Source organism: Arachis ipaensis, chromosome B9 (genome assembly GCF_059453495.1).
Source record: "Arachis ipaensis isolate K30076 ecotype BB chromosome B9, ASM5945349v1, whole genome shotgun sequence".
In the NCBI taxonomy this organism is placed as follows: Eukaryota; Viridiplantae; Streptophyta; class Magnoliopsida; order Fabales; family Fabaceae; genus Arachis; species Arachis ipaensis.
Genome location: NC_142444.1, coordinates 6,156,340 through 6,178,420, shown reverse-complemented (window position 1 = coordinate 6,178,420; position 22,081 = coordinate 6,156,340). Strand labels below are relative to the sequence as shown.

Below are 22,081 nucleotides of genomic sequence, written 5' to 3'. Positions count from 1 at the left end.
TTAAAAAATCATTCATTGGCTGCAGTTAGGCACGAAAAATTAATGATAACATATTCCAAAAAGACATCTGTTGAGTTTGGAAACTAATTCTTGATTATTTTTTTTTTTTGGTGACTAACTAATTCTTGATTTTTTTTTTTTGTGACTTAAAAGAAAAATAAACAAAAACTAAGAAAGAGAAAAAAAAAACAAGAAACTGCTTAAGAAAGGCAGTCCCACTGAATACTACTCTCAAACTCCTTCCAAGGCAATGGAAACTCCACTTGGGGAGAAATAGTCCTCATTGCAGTCTTTGCCATGATGTCTGCTACTGTATTTGCATCTCTCAAGATCAACCGAAGATCAGCACGCCATTTCCAAGACATGATATCTCGAATTTTTAACACCAAAGGATCAGTAAACCCAGAGCAATCTTGTAAATTATTGACAATAGTAAAAGCCTCCACACAGTCTGTCTCACATATAATGTCTCTTTGTCCCGAGTCCCATGCTAAAAGAAAGCCTCTCCAAATAGCAAACAACTCTCCTTGCAAAATGCTACGACTCTCAATTGTTCCCAGACAGCCTCGTTGCCACCTTCCCTTCCAATCTCTGCTAACACAAGCAAAACCAACTCGAGCACCACTGCCAGGATAGCTAGCATCACAATTAATCTTAAAGGTACCCACTGAGGGGGGAATCCAAGAGCCACTAATGGTTGAGGGGATAGATAGTCGTTGCAACTCAAAAATATTTTGGAGCTCCTTTTCTAAGGACAAAGCCATACCAATCACCTTGTCTGTGGTCCAATGCTCGTGAGGATGAAAGATCTCGTTGTTTCTCGAACACCAAATCCACCAGAGACCAGAAAAGAATCTAAAGGGGCGCTGTTTGCTATTATGTAAGAACCAACTCATCAAATCCACTGGTTGATCGGAGATCCCTAAAGCTTGCCAAACAAGTTGGGCTTTTGGACAATCCCGAATACAATGTAAAACCGACTCCTGACTTGAGAAACATCGTGGACAGCTATCCGTGTGTGAAATGCCCCTTCTAAAACGAAATGCAGCAGTAGGAAGAGCCTCCCGAAGACATAGCCAGGCCAAAAATTTGTGCTTTTCCGGAACATGTTGACGCCAAAGCCAAAGCCAATTACCCCTATCCTCCCAACTAAACATCTTCTTACTGAGCCATAAATAACCACTATGAGCATCATAAACCTTTGAGGCCGCACCAGTCCAACACCAACCGACCTCTGAACCAGCTTGAACATCTGGGTTGTAAGAATTAATGTTGCTCTGCAGAGACTGATTCAGAGGAGAATAGATATTCTCAAGGTTCCACTGTCCAGATGACCAAAGGTCCAAGATCCTGAGATCCGAATCAGAAATGTGAACATAATCCATCTCCTGACACAGTCGCCCCTCTCTTCTCCATTTAGAAAACCAAAAGTTCTGTTCCAAATCCCCAATGCACCAACTAAAACCTTCCTTTAGGATATCCCAAGCTCGACATATACTCTTCCAAACATAAGATCCACTTCCTCGAGACCGACTAAAACAATCATCCTTAGAAGAATGGTATTTCTCCGTCAACAGTTGAACCCATAGCTTGTTGGGATGGTGAAAAAGTTGCCAAACTAGTTTTCCAAGAAGAGCAATATTGGCACAAAAGGGATCTCTAATTCCCAGACCTCCAAACTTCTTAGGAGTGACCAACACTTTCCAGTTAACTAGATTCAGGCCTCTACCATCAGCTTGACCCTTCCATAGAAAGTTTCGCATCATGGATTCTATCTTATTAGTTACCCCTTTAGGGAAGAGAGATACTTGCATGCGATAAGTAGGAATCGCAGTCACTACCGAGTTGAGCAAACAGAGTCTGCCTGCCTTATTAAGCAATCTTCCTTTCCAGCTGGCTAGCCTTCCCCGAATCTTGTCCAAAACATCGTTGAAAGTTGCGCGTGTCACCCGAGAGTGATTAAGGTTCACCCCTAAATACTTGCCCAAGTTCTGAACGAATCTGATGGAGGAGACTCCAGTGAAAATCTCTTTTCTTGTCGCTGAAACATTCTTGGAGCATAGCGCTTTAGATTTTTCCACATTAACCTTCATCCCAGAGGCTCTGCAGAAATTTTCCAAAGCTACCATTACAGTTTGAACTTGCTGTTTTTCAGCTTTACAGAAAAGAAGCAAATCATCGGCAAACATCAAATGAGAAATTCTTGGACCCCCTCTAGAAACCGCAACTGGCTTCCACACGCCCTTATCAACTTGCTGATTAATAGAACAGGACAATCTCTCCATACACAACACAAACAGATACGGTGATATAGGATCTCTTGATTAAAATGATGAACACATATTATTAGGATATTTGTTTATATAATTTTGTTGTTGTGTGCAAAAAATTAATTAAGTAACAAGGGCCCAAGAAAAAAGAAAACGAGCTCACATACATACTGGCCCAAAACACACAATCAAAGTCCAATGGTCAAATATTCTACCACAAATTTTCTCATCCGAAACAAAGGGGTAGTGAGTAAAACAATTGAATAAGAAATCAAATAGGCCCAAACAAAGATCCAAGCCCATTTGAAGAAGCTTCCAAAAACACCACTTTCAGAAACTTGAACCTCAAGTTTAATTCAATTAAAATTTCTTCTAGCTTCCAAGCCAAACTCTCTCTCCTCTCTCTGTCTCTTCTATCATGTCAATCTCTGAACAAAGAAGAAAGAAAGAATAGAAAAGTTCTGGGGCTAGGTTCGGCGAAGAACAAAAAATGTGTTACTAAGTTCAAGCAAGTTTTTGACCTACAACAAAAGAAAAGATTGCATCTGGTCAGAACATCTTCAAAATTTGATTTTCTCATTTGAGCTACTCCAACATATACATTGAAAAAATCCACCAAGTCTCAAGCACAAATCAAGCAATCATGGAAAAAAGTGAAGTCAAATATGGTAAGAAGCTCATCAGAAATAAATCTTGGGGCCAAAGCAAAACTCAACGGACAAGATCAAAAGAGTTTAAAGAAAAAAGATGAGAGAGACGGTAAGTTGCATGCAACAAATTCGAAGTCCCCTCTCTTTTGACATTGCCGCTGTGAACTCTGATGTTGGAGGAGAAGACAGCATTGGGTTTGAACTTGTTTCAACATTGGAAGTTTCACTCTTCTATTATAAGGGTGAACGGCCAATGGTTGAAGGTAATGAGAGAAAAACAGAGCACCGAGTTCAGTTCTCATAGCTACCTATGCTGTTCTAAGTTCTTCTCCTTCATAGTTTCTATTTCATATTTCTTTTTCTCAGTTTAGTCTGTCTGAGTCACATTGAAAAAGGCAAATATGGTGAGATTTGTAAGAAAAAGCCAATGAGAGGTAAAAGACAGTGAGTTAAAATTGGAGAAAAAGCCTTAAGATGTCTTAGATTTTCTTTGTACGTCTTTCTGTTTTGTGTCATGATCCTGTGGGGATTCCCTTACAAGTTAGGTTAGCACTTGGCTATTGAAAGTTAGGGTGAGTCCTAGTCAAATTCAGATTGGGTTAGAATCTGGATTTGTCCCAGATAGGATTTGGTAGATCCTAGGGAGAAATTGGTATTTGTAATCTTGTGAAAAAGATAGTGAAATTCCATCATAATTGTGATGGAGAATGGATGTAGGCTACATTGCACTGGTTAGCTGAACCAGAATACATCTGGGTGTAAATCTCTATTCTCAACTCTATTTCTGTTTCTGTAATTTAGGAGACAAAAGCAAAAATATCTCCTAAAGTCACTTGACGAAAGCAAAAGTAAAATTCAGTAGAAAATGAGGCCAAGATTCAACCATCCCTTTTCTTAGCCACTGATAACCATCAACATTAGTGCAACTCTAACAAAATGTGAAACAAAAATTTGAAAAATAATCCAAGTGACAGCATCACTGATGCATGCTCGATCTAATATAATTACAATTTACATTCATCAACCTAGTTTAGTTTATTATTCATTAAGCTATTATTCATCAAGAATCCTAACACTTTAATGTTACAAATGGATGAAAACTGAAACGAAAAATACAATCCCTAACATAAACGGAATACAAATGTGACCTTTGGAAAAGCGAGGGACGGTAGCAAAGGCACGAAGCAGAGGAATGGAGGAACGTCGGCAGTGGCAGCACAACGAGAGCGGCGGAACACAATTGCCGAGGAACGTTGTCGGTGGCACAAACTGCGAAACTGACTTCTCCACTCGCGATGAATCCTCGCAAACGGCCTAAAAAGAGAGACTCATCATAGAGGAAGGAAAGGAAAGGAAGAGAAGGAAAGGAAGCTAACCTGGATCGTCGCAGAGGAAGGCGTTGACGATTTTGGCGGAGAAGACACAGAGGACGACAAGGAGAGGAAGCTGGAGGAGACATCACCGGAGAAAATCGCCGTTGTAGGAGATGTCGCCGAAGGAGATCGATGTTTGAGAAGATGTCACCGGAGAAGATCGTCGGAGAAGGCAAGAGAATGGAGATCATCGCACAGGCCATCCAGGAGCAACAACGTCACGCGCGTAGCGTTTCAACTAATGTTTTCTGAAATTTAGGGATTGATAATTCTTCTTTTATACTTAGGTGATAACGGCGGTTCAAACCGCCATAATTATCAAAACCATCACAAATCCAAAAATTAATTATGACAGCAACAGAAAACCTCGGAGTATTCAAATATTATAGTGGTTCTTCAAAATCGCCGTAATATAAATGTCATTTTAACCTTTTTTTATAGTGAATAAAGTATTCTGTGATACTACATGTACAAACGTTCTTGTAACTAAGTTCAACCAAGTTGGCACAAATCTAGTGAAAAAATACGTGAATACGTCGTCACTTCTCCTTTTCTACGCTTTTGTAGCACAAAAAATTTGTTAAAAAGTGCATAAATTTATTGATATGGCACAAAAAATTGTGCACATAACACAGATCTATCAATATAGTATAGAAATGTTTGTACATAGCATGTAAAGTTTTGCTGCAAATGTATTTTATTAGTTGAGTGAATCAATATTTTGGGTATGTATTCCTTCAAAAATTTTTGTGCTGCACATCCAAACTTTTGTTCTATGCACTAAAATTTGTGTTGTACACTAAAATTATACGATGTGCGTATTTTGTTGGTTATGTGTCAATGTTTTGGGCATGTGATTATTCAAAAAATTTTATGTTGTATACTAAAATTTTGACTGTACACCAAAATTTATATAATGTGCATAAAAATTTTTATACTCTAATTTTTTAAATATATATAGGAGAAAAAAATATGAAGTGACGAGGACAATGATGATGAATTGATGATAATAAAGGATCGATGCATGAGGAGAAAAAACACAAGAGGAAAAATTAAACAATAACAACAAGACGATAGTGCGTGGTGGCAGTAGTGACAATGACAACACACTATAAAAAATTATCGGAATAGCGACTGATTTAGCGACCTATTCGGGTGGTCGATAAAACATAGGTCTCTAATAAAAAAATAGCGACCAACTTCAATCGCTAAATGTTAGCGACCGATTTGTGAACAAGGCCACCAAACCCTCACCAAAGAGTATCAATCGCTAAATCGGTCTCTGAGTAAATTAGTCGCTAAATAACGACCAACTTTTCAGTCGTTAAATCGGTCGATAATTTGCGACCAGTATTTCGGTCTCTAATTCGCGACTAATATTTCAGTCGCTAATTTGCGACCAACGTTTCAATCTCTAATTCGGTCGCTAAGTAGGGAACTATATTTTAGCAACCAACATTTCAATCGTCAAATCAGTCGTTAATTAGCAACCAAATATTTTAGTGACCAAATTTTCATAGCTGATCCTAATTTTTTAATTATCAATTTTTTTTTTTAATTTTTACATCTAGGCCATCAAATATTGAAAAACAATCAACACAAAACCTACACCTTAACACATAAAAGCCAACCTATAAAAGATATATCTCAAATAACATGACACACTTAACCAATAACCAAAATAACTCATCAATTCAATATCATAGACAACAACAATAATAAGTAAACAACACTCTCAAATTACTAATTACATCATTTAAAGTCTATTAACTAACTAGCATCACAACTACAATAAAATAATCACTCTTCAGACGTACGTTCACCATCTTCATCCTCTCTTATATTTGTTTCTCCACCTTCTAGTTGAGAAATCGAAATTTTAAAATTAAACTTTTTCATCATTTGTTGAAGCAAATGGTTATTGAGTTCAAATTCTTTTTCTTTCTTTTCTAACCTAGTTTTCAAGTCATCGTTCTCTTGCATTTTCTTCAATATTTCTTGATGTTCTGACCTTCGCAACCAATCGGATGATTGAGGACTGGAGCCATGATAACTAGGTCTTTTTTCAATTGTAGTGGATTCTATTCGAAGTCTATAAATTATTCCCTTTTTAACTCCGGCTATTTCACACCATACATCCATCTCATTTGGTGCATTACTTCATCCTTCAGACGTTTTTTGCGTAGCCTATTCTATAGCATTCTTAAATTCATCCTGCCAATATTAAAATCAGATCAATTATTACACGAGACAATAAAAAGAATAAGAATCACTATTATGCAAACAAAACCACACACATCATACATCACATAATATGATATATAAGCACAGTCTTATCCTTTTTTTTTTCAATTACAATGGTACTAGCTAGTGAAATCATACATACAGCAAATTAAAGTATATGTTAAGTGTTTTTTTTAAAACTAAAAAATAAAGCATGTTAAAGTAACAAAAATAGAAATAAATCCAAAACTTCCCTCATTCTAAATTTAATAAAATGATGATATAAGGGAGATAATAATTTAATAAGTACCAAAAATAGAATAAGAAAAAAGTAAAATATGGAAAAAGAAATGGTCTGCATAATTTTATACTAACTAATTTATATTTACTTGTTATCATCATCATACAATAAAAAATGCGTCAGCAGGATCACACGCATTGCATCAAGCTATTAACTTCAATAACTAACCTTTTAACTTGTAAAGAGCTTAATCTCAATTTGCTTAGCAATACAACGTAGATAAAATACAACAACATCTAAAACTTTATTTTACAGAGTTAAATGTTTTAAATAATTGTAGAGTCAAAGTAAGGGAGAATTTTAAGATGAAGGTAAATTTTCATGTATTTATCTATTAAATAATATAATATTATTTAATACATATAGAGGGAGAGATATATATTTTAATTAAAATAGATTCACCTCAATATATTTTAAATTTTTATCCATCCATGTCTCATCTTTAGATTTGTGGGTCTTCGCAAACAATTCTAACTGTGTTGGAAATTGGAATCCTCTTTAATAATTTTTTCTACTAAACATATAAATTAAAAATTCTATGAATATCAACTACCTTTGAGTATGTGGAGATTTCTCAAGAAAGCAAAGGGTTGTGACTTATTCTCCTCTGATTTCTTTGAAGATTTCTTGATAGACGTCTGTTCACTGGACTGTCCAAGAATAAAAGCAGTTGAATTCAAATACCAGAAATAATTTCAGAAAGTATCCACTTTCTAGGATTTAACCAAAAACAATCATTATGGAAGATAAAAATCACAGTATGATAAAGTGAAACTGTGAAAGATGAGCTGCGCAATTGAAAAAATAAAAATAAATATTATGTTATTGTTTCAAAATAGAAGGATGCTGCGTTATATTATGTTATAATTATGCTTATTGGAATGGTATGTCCTTCTAATAAAAGCACAAAATGAAAACAGGGCTACGGGACTAAGGTTGACTCTTTCCACTTAACTACAAAAATTTTCCTATAAACAAAATATAATTCACTATACTTGATAGTTCAAATGTGATCTATGAAATACGGACACTTCGCTGAATTATCGTGTTCGTGTGTCGGACACATTTTGGACACGATATTCACCGACACTCGTCCGACACGCGTGTCTGCTGTGTCCAACCGTGTCTTAATAAAAAATAAAAAATTCTTCTTCGGACACTTTTGGACACACCTAAATACCATTATGTATATTATTCCTATTTACTTAACTGGAGATATAACGATATTACTCCCATAATTAATTGCATAGCCCAAATTAACATTACTTTGTAGAATGAATTCTTTTCACACAAAATATATAACCAACAAAAAGATTAACATATAAAAAAAGAAATTAGCTAGTGATAGATATTTTATTCTTAGAAAAGTGATGCCAAATTGCTGATAGAAAGTGAAAATTCGAGACATTATATAGAAATTATATTAGCTAGTCCCTTAGTTGCATAGTCCCTAATTAAAGCTATATCTATGCCAATTTAGTTATTTTGTAGCATAAATTCTTTGTTTAAATGATTTAAGAATCAAAATATATAATCAACAACACACAAGAATGCAGCATATTCACATTAAACAAAAAAACATAAATTAATTTCAATCTCTTCGTTCTGCATGTCCTGTTGTAATTTCATTGAGTTCATCGAAAAATCTCTATATTTTTATATTGGACTAGTTTTAGTGACTAATTTTATTCTGATTGTATAAAACTAATTGATCATTAATTCGGTGGCTATAACTGAAATCAGTCACTAACTTAACAATTAGCAACCAATTTAGCGATCAATGTGTTAGCGACCGAATTAGTGACCAAACAATTGTTCACCCTATTTCACTATCAGTTGCAAAATCGGTCGCTAAAATAAAAAAATAGCGATTGATTTTGTGACCAATAGTCTCAAAGACGTTACTTTCTGTTTTAGTTGCTAATTCGGTCGCTAAAATATAAAATAGTGACCAATTTTAGTGACCAATTTTATCTTGGTTGTATTAAAACATTATCGATCGCTAATTTGATAGCTATTAGTGACCGATTTTGTTGGTCGCTAAAATTGGTTGCTGAATGTAATTTAGCGACCAATATTTTTTTTGTCCTAGAAATTGTATATCAATCACTAAATCGATCGCTATTAACAACTAATTTTTTTTATCGCTATTTTAGTACTTTCTTATAGTGACAACGATAACAACAACATTGAAGAAAGAAGTGTGCAAAAAAGAAGACTATGATGACAATGAAGAAGTAGCGCCGCACGATGACTTGATTGAACGTGCAAAGAAGACGACGACGATAACGACGAAGAAGAAGTAGCGTCGTACGATGACTTGATTGAAAATTTGGTTTAAAAAATGACATTTACTTTTATTGTAAAATATTTTTCTCTAAAATAATTAAGGAGTTCTCTCTTTCATTTTTACTCGCTCTATTTTTCTTAGTTTTTTTAACTAATATACTCTAATATATCACAATTTCTAAAACTTGTTACTAAAATACCACTCTTTTCAAATTATTTACTCAAATGTCACCGTTGTCGCTGTGACACTTTTTTTTGGGTATTTCAAGTGGATACTTTTAATTTTTTTTAACAATTGAGTAAATAAAGTGTGATTTCTAATTCTTTTATGCTTTTTTTCTCATGTTTTTTTTATCCCATTTATAAAATTAATGGTGAGAGATCGCACTTTACTTTCTCAATTATTAAAAAAAATTGAAAGAATATATTCTCTTTAACTTAAAAGCGACTATCTAAAACACACTTCTAACAAGAAATACTAACCCATAAATCATTCACCGTACAAAAAGTGCTTAAGTAGAATACGAATCTCAATTTTTTTCCTTTCATTTGATAAAATCTTTAATATTTATTAAAAAATAGATATTACTATTTTTTAAATTTTATAATAAAAATACCAGTGCTATACATTTACAACCGATTTCTATATCTCACTCAATGCTTTCATTGTTAAATTGGGCTTCTATGCAATTTGCAAAGGACGTATAGAAGAGGAGCAAATTGCAAAGGTTTTTCACACGATCCATGCAAATTTACATAAAATATATAGAAAGGGAATTAAATAGAAAAATTAGAACGGTCCATTCACATGTTAATAACTATAAAAGTTGAAATAATGGTATTTTTCTAATTACATACTTGACTCTTGGCTTTCAATATTGGCTATTATTGTTATTAACGATTTTCGATTCTTAACCTTTATATATAATGAGGTATTGAATCACTTCATTATACATACTTTAATCCCTTGTCTTCTTTAATTAATTTCTTTCTATTAGCCTTGGCAAAGAGTTGTTATTACAACATGACTGACTCAAAGGCCTATCTTCCCTTCATTCTTTTTGTGTTTCTTCACTTGTGCTCTCATGCATTGACTCGTCAACTATCTGAGGGTGAGTTATTAGTTTTCTCTTTGATTTTTTTTTTTTTCATTTTTTTCTCCACACACACTCGATGTATATCAAAATAGTGTAGTGTTAATTAATTATAGGTTTTTTTTTTTTTTTACCAAATATATGGAAACTCGAACCCACAACCTCTTAATTGAGTATGGGGAGACTATGTCATTTGAGCTATTGCTTCTTGGCAAAAATTTGGAAAGATAGGAGACTCGAACCCGCAACTTCTTAATTGAGTATGGGGAGTCTATGCTATTTGAGCTATTACTCATTGGCTAAGATTTTAGAAAGATAGTAGACTCGAAGCCGCAACCTTATGGGGAGTCTATGCCATTTGAGCTATAACTCATTGGCAAAAATTTGGAAAGATAGAAGGCTCATTTTAATTAATTATAGTTAACAAGATAAGGCAAGTGTTAGTAACATTATTGTTAGTATCTCTCATGAATATTTTATAATAATGTTACTCTTACATATAAGTGTATATGGTGATTTTAACTAACTGTTCTAAAAATTATATTTTACTTAAAAGGTTAAATTGATATAAGAGGAGTCATATATATTTCGATTATAAAAGTTTTGATATTATGTAATAAAAGAATTTTTAAAAAAAAAATTTAAACTAATAAAAATAGACATATGAATGAATAATTATATTTTTAATAAAAATAATATAACCTATTTAATTTTATTAATTAATTACTAATATATCATACATGTAGGGTTAAAATACTCTCACAAAGACAAAGGAAACAATTTGATGAAGCATCCAACATTGTTGCATGATATGGAAAGAGGGCAGAGACATGACCTTGTGGATACTGGTAATAATAATAATGTGACTACCAAATATAATAATATTACGAAAATATTTGATAAAAAAAACTTAAAAATAGATAGAATTTATTTTATTTAATATTCATTAATTATTATTAAAATTAATAAATATTAAATAAAATAAATTTGAGCTATTTTATTATCTTTTACTAACACTTTTATGCGTTTTTTATTATTTATTAAATCATAAATAATATGTTTGGTAATTAAATATTGATAAAATCAGTCATATCTTTAGCTTATCTTATTTACACTAGAAATGGTTTTTGTCAAGAAAATATTTATTTTACAATCTAAATTAATTTAACACATTGTTTTTTCGTTTATTATGCATTAGAAGATTCAACAAGTGGCGAAGCTGATTACTATAAAAAAGAGAGAACCATGGTATATCCAATGCAAATAAAACCGGTTGAACCGGTTCAACCAATTCCACCGATGGATCCATATCCAACACCGCCACAACGTCCATATCCAGAACCGGAGCAAGATTTTCTTTCTCGTCGCCATAATAATATTCATACAACTAATTATTTGATTGGATACTACCAACCTTTTATTACTTCTCCAATGTCTTCAACTAAAACGGATCACCATACTCATTCAAAGGTTCATCAGCCATTAAGCTTGGAAGATATTGGTGAGCATTCTAATAATATATACTTTTTAAGGTGTGATTGTTATAGTCACTAAGTTTAGTGGCTAATTATTGAAAAAAAAATTAAATAATTAATATTTAATTTAAAATAAAAAATTAATAAATTTTAAATATTTAAAATTTATTATAAAAAATAAGTTTAGATAAAATTTTGACATCAAATAATAGTCAGCCAGAAAATTGGCCATTATTTAAAATTTATTTTTTGTTTTTTTTTTTGTCTCCATTAGCAATAATATTGTCTTCTTTTGTTAACGATTTTATGGGTTGTTTATTATTTAATAAATTATAAATGATATGTTCGGTAAAAGTTAATTGATAAAATTAGTTGTATCTTTAGCTTAATTATCTTGTTTATACTGGAATAATAGCTACTGGTTTTTGTCAACAAAATATATTTTTAAAACATTCTGATTATTATGAAGAGAAGTTGCTTAGATTTTTAGCAAAACGAACCTTTAAGTACCAAACATTATTATGCACTCTTAAAAAAACTTATTTCATATCTTTTAATCTCAATATTTTTTTATTATCCATATTTAATTTATAAAAAATGGATTAGCAGGTAGGGCCGTCAAGATGGGCTAAATTCATCGGGCCAGTTCATTTACTTATTTAAATAGACGGATTTTGCCTCCAAAATTAAGCCTATTTAAATTTCGGGCTAAATAAGCTGAACCCGATTAATCCGAAAAAAATAACGGGTTAAACAGGTGGTCCGTTTAATTTTTTTTAAAAAAGTAGCACTTTTAGTATATATTTTTCTCTATCCGACCAAAAATCCGATCCATCAACAAAAAAATATTATTTTTTAAAAATTTTTGACCTAAAATTAATATTTTTTGTCAAAATATTTTTTAAAAAATAAAATAAAAGAATAAACGGGCTGGCCCATTTAACCTACGGGCTGATCATAAACGATCTGGGTTAAAAAATTATGACCCGCGAATAAAGCGAGTTTAAACGGTTCAGCCCATTTAACCCACGGGTTTAACGGGCCGAACCTAAATGAGTCGGGTTAACCCGTTTGACAGCCCTATTAGCAGGCAGTTATTGCCTATTAATATTAGGTATGTATTAAAATTAATTACCAAAATCAATTATTAGTATAAAATATATATTAAAATATAAAATATATATTAAAAATAAATTAAATAATATATATATATATAATAATAATAATAATAATAATAATAATAATAATAATTAATTGTGATGATTAATTTGAGTGTAGACATAATATTTCTATAATTGAAATTAGTTTGACCTCACATTTTATACATCCAAATATATCCATTAATTTATAACTCTCCAAGGCGCAACTAACAAAAATGTCAACTTTAGACAAACTATATTATATTATATAAACCCCCCAAAAATCAACCACAAATGTTCCATATATTTACATTTAAAATCAAACTAATATCACATTTATAATCAAATTTCACAAAGAGTATAATAAAATTAGATTTATATTGATGATCAAAATACGAATAAAAATATCAAAATACATTGATGTCATTTTTGGTTGTTATGAAAATTTGATTTTACTATAAATGTCTGATTATTTGTTAGTTGAATACTTGAATTACTTCATTAAGAAAACGTGAAACACAAATGTATGTAAATATGTGATAATTGATTTTTAATCTTCATAAAAAAATTTTGTTTTTTCAACCTTCTTATATTATTTTGACATGAACTTTATTTTTATGTCTTGAAATTTAAAGACTTTACAATCTTAATACATCCTTTTGTTAATTTTTTTTAATTTATTAACTAGAGTATAAACTTCCAACAGATAATGCAAAGGTTTCTGAGTTATTAGAAGATTCAACAAATAACCAAATTGATTATCATCCCAGTTACTACCAACAAGACAGAACTATGAGATATCAAAATTTGCCATCAGTAGCAAAAAGAAAATATCCAAAAAATCCACATACAAATCCATAAGTGGTTGTAAGTGAATATTCTTTGGCAATTAGAAATTAAAACATAATAATTCTATTCTAACACTTCTTGAATTGTTATTAAGCAAATAAACTTGTTATAAAATATGATTAAGGATCAAAATGCTAGTAATTTTAAGTAAATGTTATGAGGCATTGAATAATTTTTTATTTGTTTAAATTTTTACAAAATCAATTATTAAATTAGAAGTTTATATCGTATATAGATAATTTCTATAAAACTTTATGTCAACTGAAAATGATCTAATATACTTTTTATATGCTTAAAAACCAACATATTATATTATGTTTTTAAATTAAAATGTATATTAATAAGAGTGATTCAATTATTTAGTGTGCATATCTATATATGAATTGGAGTCTTCTAATTAACTATTAGAATAAATAATATTGTAGAATCAAATAACTTTGAGGATGGACATAAACCAAGGTCTTCAGCTGATATTGATTGGAAGACTTTCATGCATTTCCAGCCAAATCTTTTACCATGATACATGAAGAAAATACAGGTATAGTTGTGACATTAAATAATTGAATCTATGGACCGTAATACAAATTAAGGAGTGAATACCTAACTCGGCCCTAACAATTACCTCAAAGGGATTACGAGGCCCCAAAACAAATATCTTTTCCAGTCCCTGATCTTTATTTTTATGGGACCGATTAGTCCCTGTACCAAAAAAAAATATTGACACAGTGACTAATCAGTCCTATAAAAATAAAGATCAAGAGTAGGAAAAAAATTTTTTTTATTAAGAATTTCATTGTCTTTTGAAGTAATTGTCAGGATCGTTTAGAATTTTTTTCTACAAAATTATGTGTGTCCTTTGTAATAAACTATGTAGCACCGTATGTTCTTTAAAAGTTTGAGATAGTTTGTATGTCTGTCTGTTTCAACTATTACTAAAAATGTAACTTTATATTATATTACTGATGGGGGCATTTGATATATTGAAGTATGTTATATAACTATTGCCGATTAAATCATCCGTGCACTGCAAATACTTCATTATTTTAACATCAGCAACAAAGTCTAGTAATTTTTCTACGAGCCAATATAAATTATGAGTTATCTTGACAAGCAATCTGCTACACACCCCTTAGTAAAGGATGTCATACATAATTGAATTTGTTGAAGACATAAATAACACGAGTTGATTTGATTGAAATTCCGGCATTGAAATATAGAATTTTGCCATCAGGATTGTTTTATTTAAAGGTTATGATTTTTTCAAAAATATCCCTAACGTTTAGTTGCATTCAATTTTATCTTTAACGTTTTCGATTTGTGTCAAAATTACTCTCAAATTGTTAACTTCATGTAAAATATTAGGGACAAAATTGAAAACTTTTAGAGATAGCTTTGACACAAATAAAAAACGTTAACGACAAAATTGAATGAAATTAAACATTAGGAGTATTTTTGAAAAAACTCGCAAATGTTAGGGACAAAAAGAACTCTTTACCCTGAATATAATTATATCACATTCCTTTTTAGTCCAAGAAAATCCAAAACAGAAAAATAAACATAAAAATGAGAGACTACATTTCACTGATATACTTATTAAAAAAAATTAAATTCATTCTAATACATGTATTCACAATTATAAGTAATGAGCTATATAGTATAAGTAGCATTACCAACATCTAAGGTCTGGAGTTTGAAACTTTATGAATGCAGCTATCCCTGTTGAAAGACTATCTATCAAAGCCAAAAATGCTACCGGCCGGGTTGGGTCCGGATTAGTCGAGGCCGAACCTCAGACACCGGTCGGAAAAAAAAAAAAAAAAGTCTACCTAGCATTTTCTTATCACCACAGTAAAAACAAAATCCCTTCCTAACAACATACAACAAAAATAACAAGCCTGGCTTGTGCAATTTTTCACCACCTTGCAGCATTGAAGTGACTTCTAAGATTCAAAAAAATAAACATCATCAAAACTTACTCAATCTTCTTCAGCTCTCTTGTCTTTTCTCCTCCAGAAATGGTCCTCAAGAGCCTCTTAGTATACATGTCTCGTGCTTGCGAACTGTTTTTCGCACGGGCTGCTCTAACCCAAGCTGGTTCCTGTGATGAAAAACAGTGACATAGAGCAACATAGTGTGTCATGTCACATGAAACAACTTGAATTGGAAAGTAATGAAATGTAGAATGTCCATTACCGAAGGAACCAAACGAGAGAAACCAAACTTAATCAACAATAGAGCATGCTCCATTATCAAAATCACCACGAGTCCCGGCTCGATCTTCCATTTTCCCTCCTCATCGAATAGCCATGCTAGAAGTGCACAATTAGTGCAAATGGACATCAATATGAGAAACTGCAAAACAGAGAAAATCTCTTCTCAGTGTGATATAAAATTAAAAACCAGGTATAGTAATTTATAACATGAAGAACAGGGTTTAGAGATGAAATACTCATTCATGTTAGAAAACAATCTGCCTATTTGACATGCAACTTTTATTACTAAAACACCCTCCAACCATTTTTGTTTTTTATTAGTATCTGTAATAACTTCCATGTTCTAATAATATTTTCCTAATATACTTAAAAACTGGATATCGGTAAGTTCCTATCTATCCACTAGTTAAGAAAATGAATCTTCTATATTACTAATTACTTGTTGAACACGTTGTAATCTATCAGTTGTAGGGGATTGTTGGAGGATGAAACTGGGCACAATAGTAGGATCTGTGGTGTCTTGCAAGTTGCAACCTAAGAGGTTAAGGATTCATATCTCCGAAACAATCTCTTTGCTTGTGCCGCAAGGGAGGGGGATTTGCCCTTCCCAAATGCTACCAAATGGCTTGTGCAATGAGACGCCCTCATGAAGAGGATCATCCAAAATAGTTGGCATTACGATCTAAAGTCAATTAACCAAATACCTGAAAAATGTTAAGCCAGGCTCCTACTGTTGCAGACGCACGAGGGACAGGCCGCTTCATCATTGCTAGTAGCTTCAAAGCATCTGTCCTGATTTCCATAATGTTGTTCTGAATATGTAGGAATTAAGTTGTCAATAACAATGTTTAATAAAAGATAGTTAAACTAAGGGCCATTTAAACGAAAAGAGAATACAAAAGGAAGGCAGACAAAAGCATTTATACCAGAGCAGACATAGCGAATGCAGGTGGGAATGCGCAAGCAAACATCAAAATCATTCCAAACTGCAGTGCCAACTCCAAAAAATCTGCAATCAAACAAGGATGTTCTAGTTAAATCCATTAAACAATGTTACTGTTGTAAACCCAATATATATACACACAAAATGTTTGTCTTGTGATGCTTTTGAGTTCTTACTGGTGCATACATTTGATCATCCAAAATGAAATTAACCAAGAACTACGTATTTATGTGCAATTTGAAAGACTAGTGGATTCAGAAGTACCATCAAATAACCCATCCTCAAGCTCCTCGCCAGTGCTGGCAGTGTAAGAAGCCTTAAGGAATTCTTTCTCTACTCTAGAAGTAAACTCGAATGTTCCAGCTGATCCTTTCTCCTCCTTCTCCTTATTTTGTCTTAACCAATGAACAGTAATTAGCTACTGCACAGTGGCAATCTCATAAACAAAGTAAACCTTGCATGATCCATGTCTAAAGCAACAAAAGCTCTTACCGAACGGCATATTTTTTGTAGTTGTAGTTGATATAAGGCAATGAAGTTTCTATCAAGTTTTGAACCACCTGAAAAATGTTTTCTTTTGTTCAAATAAGCTAAAATGGAAAACCTCAAAATGAAGTAGGAGAAAATTAGGTAAGCAAGGAGAAGGATAACAAAAGGAAATCATTCTATGGAACCTCCGAAATTAGAAGCCGCTGAATCAGAACTTTGCGAAGAGTACCAAAGTTTCGGTGCAACAACGCGTGATAAAAGATTCCAATGTATGTCTGCATAAAGTACAGACCAAACACCTGCAGAGGAGAGTAATCCCTTAAGTTCCATGTCCAGTAGTACTAAGGAAAGTAAGGCACACGGAACCTTTTAATTTCCCATTTTTACCTTGTAGACCAAGCTATCAGCTCGTGTTTCCGGGTTTTCATTGTGTTCAAACATGATAAGTTTAACAGAAACCTTACCACCAAGCTTAGTAATGTACTGAATGGTAGCAAGATAAATAGCAGTGAGCCCAAACCTGAACCGCAGCATTTGACAAGAGAGTCATCTTAGTAGTTATAAGGGAACAACCAAGAATTATTGAAGTAATACAGAACAACTCAAAGAAAGAATTAAGAAGTTGAATAAGAGAATAATAGATTAACACTAAAAAGTAGAAGCATGAAAAGAACGACCTGGATTCTTACTTAATTATATCTTTATTAAGAACTTCATAAAGATGAGCATATGCCAACTCAAATGGTAACTGGAGGCATATTATGCTGATGATAATGAGTGCATCGTTCCTGATTCGCAAGAGATGATTAAACCACTCATATTTCGTGAACACTTTCTTTCCCTTCACTCTATCAGCCTCGAGTAATTTTATGAGGTCCATTGGGTTCTGTCGGGGTTGAGCATTACCCTTCATGCCAGCAACCTTGTATTCTTCATCAACTGCATTTCCATAGGTAATAGGCCACCTGCAACACCAGACCACAGAGAAATGTGTGAAGAATCGCAGAAAGCGAAGGCGTTCATATCAAATTGAATGTGCTGATCCCAAGAGAAGCAAGACATACTATGTAAAAGATATTACCTGGCTAAAAGTGCAGCATTTTTCCGTTTCCAGAACTGAGAAAACATAATAGCCCATAGTATGACCGCAATGAAGAAAGCAGGGAGCACTACTAAATTCGCTGACCTAAATGTAATAAGGAAGTCTGAAGTCATTAATCATTCAAGTATGTGTTTTGTGTCATGTTCAAGTCGAGCAAAATTTTGAAGTTGGTGTGTCCCAATGTCCCTCGCCGTGCCGGTGCATCATAACAGAAACTATCAAACCAACTATTCATATTGGCTTACCCATAATCTATGAAGTACACAATAAGCCCAACCACAGCAGGGAAGAGCAGCCACTGTGTATACATTCCAAGAAAAGCAAAATAGATTGCAATCTGCAGTTGATCATTCGAAAATTGGATGAGGAGAATGCAAGTTAATGTTTTCAAAAAATGTTCCAAATCTCATAATCATGTTCACCTTTGAACCATAATATGCATAAATTTCATCTACTGGCTGAGTTGTGAAGTCCCACCATTGAAGAGCCCAGGTTTTAAGGAGTTTCTTTCTAATCTTGTCATCTATCAGCCAAAAGCAATATATATTAGCCCAAGCTTCAAGTAATGCAAAATCTAAAGTAAACATTAATGGATATGTAAGTGAAAAACACCATGCAAAGGAAAGATTTGCTTAATAATGATCTCTGATTCCAATTTTGGAAGGAGATGCTCTCCTACTTCCCAACGGATTTCTCTTCTATTGAATTTAAGGATTCTGCTTGATTTGCTGTTGTTTACCTGCATATTCAAGTTACAACAAGGATCGAAACATTGTTCATTATTCATCACAAGAGCGCATTTGCTAATTAGTACAACTAAATAAACAAACGAAAAAATATGGTATTAGTTAATAGCTAATGCCGAAGCACATCCTTGATTAGGACCATAATCGAAAATTTGATAAACGGCTATGACAAGAACTCACAATTCCGTGCATTAAGTGGCAGTAGCACTGAAAACGTTCATACCAACTAAAGAGTGAACCATCTGGCTGTTTGACAAAAGCATCAACCTCCACCATATCAAATTGCAAATCCATACCTGCAATTGAACATGAGATGCATTAACATAAACAATGAAGCGCCGCATCATTTCATCATGCTAGGTTGCAAATTTATCTTACCAATGTGAGTTCTTTTCATGATTCTTAGTTCAGCTGCAGCCCTCCCCAATGTCTCCAAAGGTGCAGCCACCTTAACAAACAACAACTAAGTTTCAATACTTAACAAGAAGCTTAACTTAGACACAACTGAAAACAAAAATAAGAATCACAAAATTGCTTGTTTGGTAACTGCAAATACAATGCAAAAAGACATAATTCTTTCCTATCTTGTCTCTATCTCACATTATAATTATAGAAATATTTCAAGAGAAATCAATCAATGAATCAATCATATTACCATAACAGAGGACAAAAAAAGAAAATAAAATAATGATATTCTGCCACAGTATATATATGAAGAATTAAGAAATTAGAGAAGAAATTGTTGTAACCTTGAAGAACTCATCTGAATTGCCAATAACTCTGTCAACAACCAAGCCTGCATTCTTAAGCTCCCTGGCAAAGACATTGCCGCAATCGAAGTCTTCCTCTCCTTTAAGAACCGCCTCTCTCTTGGGAATCACCACACAAATCTCAAATACCAGTTCCACATTCTCTTTCATTTTCCAAAACAAAAATTCCCCTCCTTCAAACAAGTATTTCCAAGAAGGGATTTAAAAAATAAAGAATGAAGCTTTAAATGAATGTGAAACTCAAATGGCGAGGCATTCTAAGAAACAAAATAATAATAAAATGGAAATAGAAAGAGAGAGATGAAGGAAGAAGGGAAAGGGAAATGAGAATTGGAAGGGAATGTTGTTGTGTCATAGAATGGAACGGCCATTCGGCAGAACGGAAGGGTGTTCTTGTCATTGTCCACGTCCATACATACATATAGATAACTAACAGAGTACATACTATCTTTGGCGGTTTCTTTCTATTTCACTTTCCCTATATTTTCTACTTCATTGCACTCCTGAGAGCTTTTGTTCCATTTCACTTGTCATGTGACAAATTAATAATACACTTACATTTTAAGGGGTTTTTTTAAATAAATAAAACATATTCATATTTACCATTTCTGCATTTCATATCATAATACAAATATTTACCGGATTTTTTTTAAGTTAGGAATGAGATTCGAATTCGTAACTTTTAGGTGAATATAGAGAGGTAAAAATTTAGATGTAGTCGACTTTACGTGAAGTTGATAATTGAGAGCAGTTAGATAATTGACTAATTTGATTTAATTTTTATCTAACAACTCTCAACTATCAACTTCACATGAAATCGACTGCACTTGAATTTCCATCATATAAAGATTATGCTATTTGAACTATATTTACGGTTTACTTAATACTTTTTAAACTTTTAACTTTGCAAAAACATCATTTTGCAGCCAATGTTTATAAAATAAAAAAATATATATATTGTTTATAATTCCACAATAGTACCAGCAAAATTATATTAGAGTAGCAGAACAAAAATCAGTTTATTAATATTTATATTTTAAAGTGAATGAGAAGTAAATAAATTATTAAATTACTCTTTAATAATTTTAAAATATAAATATTAATAAAAAAATATTTATATTTAAATTTAAATAAAATATTAAAAAATTTAAAAGGAATAAAAATATAAATATAAATTTTATATTTTAGTTCAAATTTACAAAAATTTGAGTTTTTACAAATTTATAAATTAAAAAAAATTAAATTCATTAAAAATAATCTTTTAACTCGTTCGCATGGAAAGAATTATTATTGAAACTTTTAGCGTTAAAAAAGTTAATATAAAGATTTAAAATGTACTATAACAAAATTATTTTTTAAGTATTGAATTTAAAAATTATTTGTTTTTATTGATGTAGTAATATATAATAAGTTATTTACATAAAAGATTTTTGCATTTTTTAATTGGATTAAATATAAAATTTTTTAGGTTATTACTATATATATTAAAACAAAACTTTATTTTTATTTATTAAAATTTAATTTTTAAATATAAAAATTCAGATTTAACTCTTTTTTTTCCTTTGATCAATATTGTTAATGTGTCACAATATGAATAAAATAAAATAAAAACTCTTATTTATTTTTAGAACTCAAAAGATTCTCTTTTCGTTTCCTCCGTCTACATCACATTTCAAATTTACTTTTAACTATGAGACTAATAGACACTAATAATCAATATGTGAACTACTGTAATTAGGTGATTATTCATAATATTTTTATAATAGTTAAAAAATATTAGATAATTTGATATATTTAATTAATTTATTTAACATAATACATGTTTATGTATTAATTATTATTTTTATATAAAAATATCTTTATATGAATAATCATTCTCTAATTAATTTGTTTTTCTTTAAATTATTGCTAGCATGTAAAATAATAATTACGACGATTTTATAAATCAATGATTTACAGTATTGATCCTAACAGTAAAATACAAAATAAAAAAATAAAAAAACAATAAAGATGCCAAATATATTTCTCTTGTTATTCATTTTCTTCAAGTGGAATTTAATTTGTATACACAGTACTTAAATCATTAGAATATAGCAAAGGAAGCAGTTGTCTAATATCTATATTTTTTCAATTATGTTATGTGTATATTAAAATC

At 31.7% G+C, this 22,081-nt stretch overlaps 2 protein-coding genes across 2 annotated transcripts; one reads left to right on the top strand and one right to left on the bottom strand.

Moving 5' to 3' along the window:
• The first annotated feature begins 10,130 nt into the window (after positions 1 to 10,130).
• On the top strand, positions 10,131 to 13,675 carry LOC107617307 (uncharacterized). The gene is made up of 4 exons (XM_088498038.1): positions 10,131 to 10,218; positions 10,947 to 11,048; positions 11,399 to 11,701; positions 13,521 to 13,675. Exons 1-4 carry the CDS (start codon positions 10,131 to 10,133, stop codon positions 13,673 to 13,675), a joined length of 648 nt encoding a protein of 215 aa, XP_088354164.1.
• Positions 13,676 to 15,253: 1,578 nt separating this feature from the next.
• Positions 15,254 to 20,423, bottom strand: LOC107619550 (anoctamin-like protein). The gene is made up of 16 exons (XM_016321839.3): positions 19,906 to 20,423; positions 19,535 to 19,604; positions 19,337 to 19,452; positions 19,023 to 19,149; positions 18,833 to 18,933; positions 18,656 to 18,747; positions 18,390 to 18,494; positions 17,998 to 18,273; positions 17,696 to 17,828; positions 17,494 to 17,607; positions 17,312 to 17,379; positions 17,084 to 17,214; positions 16,803 to 16,885; positions 16,581 to 16,688; positions 15,857 to 16,015; positions 15,254 to 15,761 (listed from the first exon to the last, which is right to left on the bottom strand). Exons 1-16 carry the CDS (start codon positions 20,074 to 20,076, stop codon positions 15,636 to 15,638), a joined length of 1,980 nt encoding a protein of 659 aa, XP_016177325.1. The 5' UTR covers positions 20,077 to 20,423; the 3' UTR covers positions 15,254 to 15,635.
• Between the last annotated feature and the right edge of the window lie 1,658 nt (positions 20,424 to 22,081).

Bases quoted from the DNA above. Each gene is read 5' to 3' on its own strand.
- LOC107617307 (XM_088498038.1), top strand. From the start codon at position 10,131: ATGACTGACTCAAAGGCCTATCTTCCCTTCATTCTTTTTGTGTTTCTT. The intron at 10,219-10,946 runs GTGAGTTATTAG...TCATACATGTAG, and splicing joins GACTCGTCAACTATCTGAGG to GGTTAAAATACTCTCACAAA. The intron at 11,049-11,398 runs GTAATAATAATA...ATTATGCATTAG, and splicing joins ACATGACCTTGTGGATACTG to AAGATTCAACAAGTGGCGAA.
- LOC107619550 (XM_016321839.3), bottom strand. From the start codon at position 20,076: ATGAAAGAGAATGTGGAACTGGTATTTGAGATTTGTGTGGTGATTCCC. The intron at 18,495-18,655 runs GTAAGCCAATAT...TATTACATTTAG, and splicing joins GTGTACTTCATAGATTATGG to GTCAGCGAATTTAGTAGTGC. The intron at 17,215-17,311 runs GTAAGAGCTTTT...TCATTGGTTAAG, and splicing joins TACAAAAAATATGCCGTTCG to ACAAAATAAGGAGAAGGAGG.